The sequence below is a fragment of the Bombina bombina genome, chromosome 7 (assembly GCF_027579735.1).
Source record: "Bombina bombina isolate aBomBom1 chromosome 7, aBomBom1.pri, whole genome shotgun sequence".
In the NCBI taxonomy this organism is placed as follows: Eukaryota; Metazoa; Chordata; class Amphibia; order Anura; family Bombinatoridae; genus Bombina; species Bombina bombina.
The window spans coordinates 17,197,553-17,208,867 of record NC_069505.1 but is presented as its reverse complement, the minus strand read 5'-3'; the positions used below and the strand labels follow the sequence as shown (position 1 = coordinate 17,208,867).

General features: G+C 39.4%; 1 protein-coding gene across 1 annotated transcript; it reads right to left on the bottom strand.

The window, feature by feature from the left end:
• Positions 1 to 1,631: 1,631 nt before the first annotated feature.
• LOC128635720 (uncharacterized) lies at positions 1,632 to 10,521 on the bottom strand. Its single transcript, XM_053688841.1, has 8 exons — positions 7,301 to 10,521; positions 7,029 to 7,076; positions 6,585 to 6,639; positions 6,417 to 6,482; positions 4,647 to 4,732; positions 4,286 to 4,356; positions 3,759 to 3,935; positions 1,632 to 1,812 (listed from the first exon to the last, which is right to left on the bottom strand). The coding sequence occupies exons 1-8, from the start codon at positions 7,442 to 7,444 to the stop codon at positions 1,704 to 1,706; spliced, it is 756 nt and encodes a 251-aa protein (XP_053544816.1). The 5' UTR covers positions 7,445 to 10,521; the 3' UTR covers positions 1,632 to 1,703.
• Between the last annotated feature and the right edge of the window lie 794 nt (positions 10,522 to 11,315).

Below are 11,315 nucleotides of genomic sequence, written 5' to 3'. Positions count from 1 at the left end.
CATCATTAGGTTCCCTAATAAAGTCCCACGGTTTCCAATATAATTTGTACACTGACGACACCCAAATCTACATCTCTGCACCAGACCTATCTCCTTCCTTGCTATCCGTGTCACTAACTGTCTTTCTCACATCTCTTCTTGGATGTCCTCTCACTACCTCAAGCTAAATCTCTCCAAAACTGAGCTCTTTATTTTCCCCCCTTTTTTCCAAAATCTCCACCCCCAATCTCTCTATAACTGTCGAACTCCATCATTACCTCTACCTACATGCCCAATGTCTCGGGGTCACATTTGACTCAGATCTTTCTTTCACTCCTCACATTCAGTCATTGGCTAAAGCCTGCCGCTTCCACCTTAGAAACATCTCTAAAATTAGACATTTCCTTACACAAGACACAACTAAGATTTTAATCCACTCACTCATCCTTTCCCGCCTTGATTACTGCAACTCTGTCCTCTCTGGTCTCCCCAGCTGCCGCCTAGCTCCTTTACAATCCATAATGAATGCCTCTGCCAGACTCATCTTCCTTACACTTCGCTCTCTTTATCTGCTGCCCCTCTCTGCCAATCCCTTCACTGTCTTCCTCTTGCCTCCAGGGTTAAACACAAAATTCTCACTCTGACACACAAAGCCCTCATTTGCACTGCACCCCCCTATATCTCAGACCTTGTCACTCTCCAGATACTCTCCCTCCCATCCCCTTCACTCTGCTCACAATCTCCTCCTCTCCTCCTCTCTTGTTACCTCCTCACACTCCGGTTTACAGGACTTCTCCAGACTGGCTCCCATCTTGTGGAACTCTCTGCCTCACTCCACAAGACTCTCCCCTAGTTTTGAAAGCTTCAAGTGCTCCCTAAAGGCTATACTGTTCAGGGATGCATACAACCTACACTAACCTTTATACCAGTTCCTCTTCTCTATTGCTATCCCCTTGAACTCCCTTAGCATGTAAGCCTAAGAGTCCAGCTGTTTGTAGATCACCTTCTTAAGAGCTGACTACAACAGTGCAACTCTTGGCAGGGCCCTCTACCCGTTTGATCCCTATATTTGTTTTGTTGTACTCCCCCTTTGTTTATAGTGCTGCGGAATCTGTTGGCACTCTACAAATAACAAATAATAATAATACATGTGGAGTATACATCAGTAATGTTACACTGCAAAACTAAAGGTCTGCACTGCAATAAATAATTTATTCACACACAGTATACATCACTAATGGTGCACTGCAATACAAAAAGTCTGAACTGCAATAAATGTTTTATTCCGAGTTCCAAACATGACGCGTGTGATGTAGAATGCTTATTCCTTTACTAAATCCAGCAAATTGTACTTACAACATAGTTTATTTAACATGCAGATCACTTGCTAAACAGTGTAATTACTGATACACAAATGTATCAGTTATTAATAAGTATATATAAAAATGTTTACTTTTATGACCTATTAAATGAGCATTTGATTGTAAATGACTGTAGTATTAAACCCTACTTTTTATAGAGAAGGATTTATGCTGAGACAATTGTAGCATCTAGACTGATGCTTGATGGGGCCCTATAAAGAAACCAAGTGAACTGGAGCTACTAGATAAAGAGTTTAGGGTCTGTTTACAGAAATAAGAATAAATACAACGTAGCCTATAATGGGGGGTACTTTTATTAAATAAAGAGGAAAAAAGTGGGGTACAGTATATAGATGGCATTTTTCAGACATGGCGGCAGCAGAATGCTCTTTTGATCGCTGTCCAAACGCCAACCCATGTGCTGGTGTTTTTTTCTTCACTGGAGGAGTCAGTTTGGTCTTGCTCTGAGATGCTGCGAAATAATAATTAAAATCTCAATATAACCAGCCTGGGTAGTTTCACTACATAAGTCATTTAGTAAATACAGAACATATATAGGCTAGAGAATGGGGGGTAATGTCTGGTAATGTTTACCTCTTGTATTAAATGCACTAATGATAATTTCATCACTAAACAAGGATAATATTATATTTATTGCAAGACAAAGGCTTCATGCCCCACTGATGTCACTTACAGACAATACAAACAGAACTTTAGTGACTATGAATAGTTTCAGCTGGTGTCTAATACAGGATCCCTATCGGACAGACATATTGCGCCTGTATCAGCTCTGTCAGCTGGTGAAATCCTACAGGGGCCCGTGACTGCTATAGCTGTGTTATATATTTCTTACTCAGGGGCCACTCACACTTACTATTACATATGTGTTACTCAGGGGCCCTCACACTTACTATTACATATGTATTACTCAGGGGCCCTCACACTTACTATTACATATTTGTTACTAAGGGGCCCTCACACTTACTATTACATATTTGTTACTCAGGCCCCTCACACTTACTATTACATATGTATTACTCAGGGGCCCTCACACTTACTATTACATATTTGTTACTAAGGGGCCCTCACACTTACTATTACATATTTGTTACTCAGGGCCCTCACACTTACTATTACATATGTATTACTCAGGGGCCCTCACACTTACTATTACATATTTGTTACTAAGGGGCCCTCACACTTACTATTACATATTTGTTACTCAGGCCCCTCACACTTACTATTACATATGTATTACTCAGGGGCCCTCACACTTACTATTACATATTTGTTACTAAGGGGCCCTCACACTTACTATTATATATTTGTTACTCAGGGCCCTCACACTTACTATTACATATTTGTTACTCAGGGGCCCTCACACTTACTATTCCATATTTGTTAGTCAGGGGCCTCACACTTACTATTACATATGTATTACTCAGGGGCCCTCACACTTACTATTACATATTTGTTACTCAGGGGCCCTCACACTTACTATTACATATGTATTACTCAGGGGCCCTCACACTTACTATTACATATTTGTTACTCAGGGGCCCTCACACTTACTATTATATATTTGTTACTCAGGGCCCTCACACGTACTATTACATATTTGTTACTCAGGGCCCTCACACTTACTATTACATATTTGTTACTCAGGGCCCTCACACTTACTATTACATATTTGTTACTCAGGGGCCCTCACACTTACTATTACATATTTGTTACTCAGGGCCCTCACACTTACTATTACATATTTGTTACTCAGGGGCCCTCACACTTACTATTACATATTTGTTAGTCAGGGGCCTCACACTTACTATTAGATATGTATTACTCAGGCCCCTCACACTTACTATTACATATGTATTACTCAGGGGCCCTCACACTTACTATTACATATTTGTTACTAAGGGGCCCTCACACTTACTACTACATATTTGTTACTCAGGCCCCTCACACTTACTATTACATATGTATTACTCAGGGGCCCTCACACTTACTATTACATATTTGTTACTAAGGGGCCCTCACACTTACTATTACATATTTGTTACTCAGGGCCCTCACACTTACTATTACATATTTGTTACTCAGGGGCCCTCACACTTACTATTCCATATTTGTTAGTCAGGGGCCTCACACTTACTATTACATATGTATTACTCAGGGGCCCTCACACTTACTATTACATATTTGTTACTCAGAGCCCCTCACACTTACTATTACATATTTGTTACTCAGGGCCCCTCACACTTATTATTACATATTTGTTAGTCAGCGCCCCTCTCACTTACTGTTACATATTTCTTAGTCAGTTTTGACATGGTGCATTCTGGGTACACTCTCAGGGTGACCTCCAGACCTCTTGTATCACTTTAACCTCATATTTACAATCTTTCCTGGACTCACCTGAGTTTGGAACCAGCACCAGAATCCTCCAGTGAATCGTCATTTCCAGAATAATCTTCAGATTTCTGGCTAGAGAGGTCTGAGGCGCATACGGGAGCAGTTGTTGGCGCTGTGCAGAACTTTGCTGGGCAGCTAACAGATCGCCCAGGTAGCTTCCCTTGTAGGCCGAAGTTTGTCCTATGAAGAGAGAACAATATTCACTTTATACTCCCATTTTGCCCATAAAACACCTGCATTCCTTTCCAGCACGCCTTCGCCTAGTCACTTCCTCGTGCACACACTGTAGGTAAAACACTTTTCCTGGGTGTGCAATATAAGTGCAGACATGCTGAAAACTAATGGTGCATCATGGGTACGCATGACTAATAAGGCAGGAAACAGGCTTCCTTGTTGATGGAAGATATTACATCCTGAAGAAGCCTCATTCTGTCAATGATCTTAGTAATATTCTACCATCATGTGATGAGTCTGGCGGTAATATAGAAAACTAGGGAGGTACAGGGGTATGGAGGTATCTAATGACTTACCTGTTGTCATCAGTTAATGCATCTCCAAAGCAGACGTTGCTCCCCATGAAGCGAGCTGACAGGTCATTCTCCTGGCGAGGCAGATAGGAAAGTGTTAAACGGAATAAATAAAGGAGACTAAAGGGTTAAATCACACATCTATTGATCTACACGCATACACATTATTATATAATTATCCTGATTTACACTCAGTGTATGTTCCATAGTCGTGTTATAGTGACTAGGATATTAGTCTATAAAAGCTGTCTATTTGTTAGAGGGGGCGCTCTAATACACAGACGTATGTATTATACAAAGTCTTACCCTGCTCTGGCTGTGGGATATAGACAAATAGTACAGACCAAGACGCATAATTACTTACCACAAGTGGCGATAGCCTGGGACTCTCCGTCGTGCTTTGGGAGGTTGTATCCGAGTCAGATTTATTTAGTGTCATGTCCGGTGCATCTAAGGTGACAAAGAACAAATAACAGAAGGTTACTCGTGTCTATGAGGCATCCGTATACACAAAAAAGGAGAAAACCACCACTCATAAATAAAACGTAGCATTTATTTTTTTCGGTTAAAAATAAGGACAGCAAGCCACCAATAAGGACAGCAAGCCACCCATAAAAAAAGGAAGGAAGATGCGCAGCACAACCGGCTGACGTGTTTTGGCAGTTTGCCGTAATCATAGCCTGACATGGGTGATATTGCTCTTGTTTAAAAAACCTTTAAAAACAATCTGATTGGTTACAGGAAAAAGGGCACCCCCCTAATTACACCTGTTTGACATGGCAATGCTATTAGTGGAGACATTTTACATTACATGAACAGCCTCCTCCTCTCACATAATATATTTGTCTTATTCTGCATTTGAAAATATTTAGATACAGAACATACAGAATGGAGCTTGAGGGCCCGTGTTTCTGGCGAGTCTTCAGACTCGCCAGAAATGCAAGGTATGGAGCAGCGCTCTAAAGACCGCTGCTCCATAACCTGTCCGCCTGCTCTGATGAGGCGGACAGAGATCACCACAATTCAACCCGATCGGGTTGATTGACACCCCCCTGCTGGCGGCCGATTGGCTGCGAGTCTGCAGGGGGCGGTGTTGCACCAGCTGCTCACAAGAGCTGCTGGTGCAATGCTGAATACGGAGAGCTTATTGCTCTCCGCATTCAGCAATGTCTGTCGGACCTGATCCGCACTGTCAGGTCCGACAGACCTTTGATAAATAGGCCTCATTGTATGATATTCTGGATGTGAAAGTACTGACTGCCACACCAACGGACCAGTATACACTCATTAGATAGTAGTTCCCAAATCATCTATATAAACCGTACTTCAGTGTAGGAGAACTTATCAAAGGCAAGATATTTAAAAGACAACATTCTTAAATGTCTTATTATGCATATATGTGCAATTATCCCTCCGTATTGAATAACTCTATCCTTTGGGACGATTAACTACCCAGACTGACATAAAAGCTTAAGGAGATGACTATTTAGTCTAAAGTACATATAACCTAACTGTTAGTCAATGCTGACTTGTTTGATTGTTTAAGCTAAATATTTAGCCTGGTGTACTGTAGTGTAATGCTTTTCATAATAAACCTAACTTGTAAGTCTACTCTTAAAAAGATAGAGGCATTTTGGTCAGCTGTACGTACCCTATGATCTAATACTGTGGACTAACAGAACCATCTCACAATTGTAGTATATTGGGAGTATAAATAACTGATAATAAACCAAGTTCACCTATCAACTATTTATTCCCAGTTATTGATTAGGTCATATCTCGAGTTCAGACCTTCTGGGAACCTGGTTCTATGTCCCCTCCCCTCTTAGGTATTTTTACTTTTTCGATTGTACACCATTTGAAAGTGTTAAGTTTGCCATTATGGTTGTCTACAGTATACACTGTCATAATATATTTGTATATTAGTTTATCAAACCAAAACTGGATCACATAAAAGTGTTCTGAAGCAATCGAGTAGGGAGGATACAGGGAATCGATACAAGGATTTAATATAATTAATTAAGCACACACAGGATTATAGCTGTATTATAGTTAAGTGTATTTTTATATAATATCTGCAGAGGGGTCTGGTGAGTTAGTTTGTGGGGTAAGTAGTAAGGATGAAGACACTTACCTGTGTTGTAGAACACAGTGATTAAATAGATGTGTTCAGGGCTTTCCTTGACTTCTGTTAATTTAACTGTAAAAAAACATAAAGAGAAGATCATTGTGAGATTTGTTCAGTTGGAAATAGAAAGTGAGAGGCAGGCATGAGTTAGGTAAGTCACAGCATCCCACTTACCTAAATGTCGGTAATTGTGATTGGTCAACATCACACAGTAAATGTCGTGAAGCAGCTGAAAAAAAAATGAGAAGAATTTGTCAAGTTGGATAAGGAGCCAAATACTTAATCAATAGAAACTAAATCCACAAAAAGTCTAAGCAAAATAATCTGTGTCCTCCTCACTCCAAGTCATCAGTGCAACCACTGATGCGTAAGAAATGCTCAATATGTATATATTATATTCTTCTTCCATTTCCCCTTGGCATACAAACCAGTGGCCCATATGGTGAGATATTATCATCTCCAATCAGTTCTGGTAACACAAACCCACTAAACACTGTAATATGCTAGAAAAGTAGTAGCCCCTCCCCTGAACAACAAGATGCCTGTAGCAGACACTGCTCCTCTACCTGAGTCCCCACAAGCCCCTCCCCCGCCCGAGGAACTCATGAAATTCCTTACCTTGCTCACATTCTCCACTCCAGACTTTTCTATCACTTTAATGGCCACCTGAAAGCACAGAATATATATGTATCTATGTAATTATCCATTACACCTGTCATTTATTCATGTGAGGTTAGATATAAATAAAAACGTAGCCGTTTTAATCTGTTACTCTCATATAGTTTTACATCACATAAAGGTCAAAACGTTTATGCTGTTACTTGTTACTATTTATACGGTATAAGTTATATAAATGAGCAGACTGGTTATACCGTCAGCTATATACTCACCTTTTCGTACGTATCTACGTGGAAGGCCAGTTTTAGTTTTTCATAATTGCCCACTCCAAGTGTATTAACAACTTGGTATGTGCCGAAAAGTAATTCCTCATCAGCTATTTCAGAGGAAAGGCTACGCTGAGAAACGTCGCTCATTTCTTCTACACTTGCTGCAAGGGAATGAACAAACGTTTTATTTAGGAGCTAAGCAGATGGTATTGTTACCCTCAGTCTTTATGCTTATGTCAAAGGGACATAATATCTAAAGCTTGTTTATCATTTAGTGCATACACTTAAATCTATCTATCTATTATTCTATCAATCATCAGTCTGTCTATCTATCTATCTATCTATCTATTTATCTATCATCTATCTATCATCAGTCTATCTATCTATCAATCATCAGTCTGTCTATCTATCCATCTATCTATGACCAGTCTATCTATCTATCTATCTATCTATCTATCTATCATTTTATCAATCATCAGTCTATCTATCTATCTATCTATCTATCTATCTATCTATCTAGTTATCATCAGTCTATCTATTTATCTATCTATATATTTCTATCTATCTATCTATCTATCTATCTATCTATCTATCTATCTATCTATCATCAGTCTATCTATCTATCTATCTATCTACCTATTTATCTATCTATTATCTATCTATCTCTCTATCTGACTATCTATATATCTATATCTATCATCTATCTATCAATCTATCTATTATTCTATCAATCATCAGTCTATCTATCTATCTATCTATCTATCATCTGTCTATCAATATTTCTATTATCTGTATATCTTTCAACTGCCTGTCTGTCTGTCTGTCTGTCTTCTATCTGTCTGTCTATCTATCTATCTATCTATCTATTATCTATCTAATTATCTATCTTTCATCTGCCTGCCTGTCTGTCTTCTATCTATCTATCTATCTATCTATCTATCTATCTATTTATCTATCTATCATCTGCCTGTCTGTCTTCTATGTATCATCTGCTTGTCTGTCTGTCTGTCTTCTATCTATCTATGAGGTACACATAAAAACACTTACTGTAATAAAATTATATTATATAAATTACACTTACCTTTCAGGGATCCAGACATCTTTGCAAAAGCTGTGGATCTTTCTGAAATTTCTAGTGAAAAAGGTGCTCAGCTGATTGATGGGCAGTTTTATACCTATGTTGGCTTTGTGATGTCATAAGGACACGAGGGTATTTTAATGTCATATGGACACGTGGGCATTGTGATGTCATAAGGACACATGGGCATTGTTATCTGCCCTGGCTAAGCTGAGTACTGTGACATGGTTACCAATGCTGAGCAATTGTAGTTCATCTAAAGTGATATTACTGCTGCTAACCTACTAGAAAGCTGTATCACTAACCTGTAAATTACCCACATAAATTACATGATGTTTTTTTAAATCACACTAAGCACTTTTTAAAAAAAATATCTTTACAGAAATATGGAGAAAATCCATAATATTTTAAATGCAAAAAAACATTTTGTGTGTCATTTGCATTAATGCCAACCTTCACAAACGAAGCAAAACTGATTCCAGAGACAGGAACTCTCAAACATTAAAATACTTCCTTGTCTTTAAGGTACCCCTCATACAAGCCCAACCTTACATGCAAGGGGCATTTCATTTGAAGCTAATTTTATATCCAAGTGACCCCCTCATGCAAACCCAACCTGAGACCCAAGAGACCCAGTTCTTGCAAACCCTTTTTAGAACCAAGGGACTCCTTCATGCAAACCCAACCTTATACCCATGGTACCCCTTCATGCAAACACAACCTTATACCCAAGGAACCCCTTCATGCAAACCCAACCTTATACCCAAGGTACACCTTCATGCAAATCCAACCTTATACCCAAGGAACCCCCTCATGGAAACCCAACCTTATACCCTAGTGACACCCTCATGCAAACCCAACCTTATACCCAAGGGAACCTCATGTTTACCAAACCTTATACCCAAGGAACACCTTATGCAAACCCAACCTTATACCCAAGGGAACCTCATGTAAACCAAACCTTATACCCAAGGAACACCTTATGCAAACCCAACCTTAAAACCAAGGGAACCTCATGTAAACCAAACCTTATACCCAAGGAACACCTTATGCAAACCCAACCTTATACCCAAGGGAACCTCATGTAAACCAAACCTTATAGCCAAGGAACCCCTTATGCAAACCCAACCTTATACCCAAGGGAACCCTTCATTCAAACACATCCTTAGACCCTAGGGACCCCTTCATGCAAACCCAACCTTATACCCAGGAGACCCCTCATGCAAACCAACCTTGCATGCAATAGCCCCACTCATGTAAAACCAACCTTTCACCTAAACGACAGACCCCTCATACAAAGCCATACTTATGTCCCATCATGTAAATCTAACCTTATACCCAAGGGACCCCTTATGCAAAGCCAACCTTATACCTAAGGGACCCCTCATGCAAAACCAACCTCATAGGGAAGCTTCATGTAAAGCCAAAACTATACACAAAAAAACCCTCCTCTCATGCAAAGACAACTTTATATCCAAGGGACACCCTCATGCAAAGCCAACCTTATACCCAGGGGAACCTCTTAAGCATCTAACACCAATAGGAACCTTCTATATGTCTCCATGCAATTCACTCCTAACTACCAATGGACCTCTTAGACATTGAAATACTCCCTTCGCTTCCTTCAGCTAGATCTAGCAAAAAAAACTACCCTCCATAAAAAGAACATAGTAACATAAAAGATGAGGTTTAAGACAAAAGTCCATCAAGTTCAACCTATACAGATCTCACCTGATTTACGATAAAGAAGCTGCGGATTGTACTTATATTAATACAACTAGAAACCAACCCATTAAACACAATCATATCCCTGAATACTGTTTCTAACCAGAAATGTATCTAAAAACTCCTAAATTGTTCATTATCCCAGCATGGTCTGTGTTTAGCGGCTTTTGGTTCCTTTCCATTCCTCCATACATCAGTAATAGAGCCGTGTAATAGAAAAGGCCTGCACTGCAATAAACGTTTTATGCATGCGCAATATATATCAGTAATGGTGCACTGCAATACTACAGGTCTGCACTGCAATAAATGTTTTATACATGCGCAGTATATATCAGTAATGGTGCACTGCAATACTACAGGTCTGCACTGCAATAAACGTTTTATGCATGCGCAATATATATCAGTAATGGTGCACTGCAATACTACAGGTCTGCACTGCAATAAATGTTTTATACATGCGCAGTATATATCAGTAATGGTGCACTGCAATACTACAGGTCTGCACTGCAATAAACGTTTTATGCATGCGCAGTATATATCAGTAATGGTGCACTGCAATACTACAGGTCTGCACTACAATAAATGTTTTATACATGCGCAGTATATATCAGTAATGGTGCACTGCAATACTACAGGTCTGCAGTGCAATATATGTTTTATACATGCGCGCAGTATATATCAGTAATGGTGCACTGCAATACTACAGGTCTGCAGTGCAATATATGTTTTATACATGCGCGCAGTATATATCAGTAATGGTGCACTGCAATACTACAGGTCTGCACTGCAATAAAAGTTTTATGCATGCGCAGTATATATCAGTAATGGTGCACTGCAATACTACAGGTCTGCACTGCAATAAATGTTTTATACATGCGCAGTATATATCAGTAATGGTGCACTGCAATACTACAGGTCTGCACTGCAATAAACGTTTTATGCATGCGCAGTATATATCAGTAATGGTGCACTGCAAGTTTACAGGTCTGCATTGCAAGAAATGTTTTATACATGCACACTATACATCAGTAATGATGCACTGCAATACTACAGGTCTGCACTGCAATAAATGTTTTATACATGCACACTATACATCAGTAATGGTGCACTGCAATACAAAAGGTATTATTTATAGGAAACTGTTATATGGTGCAGTAGGAGGAGTTATAGGGAGCAGTTATATGGTGCAATAGGAGGAGTTATAGGGAGCAGTTA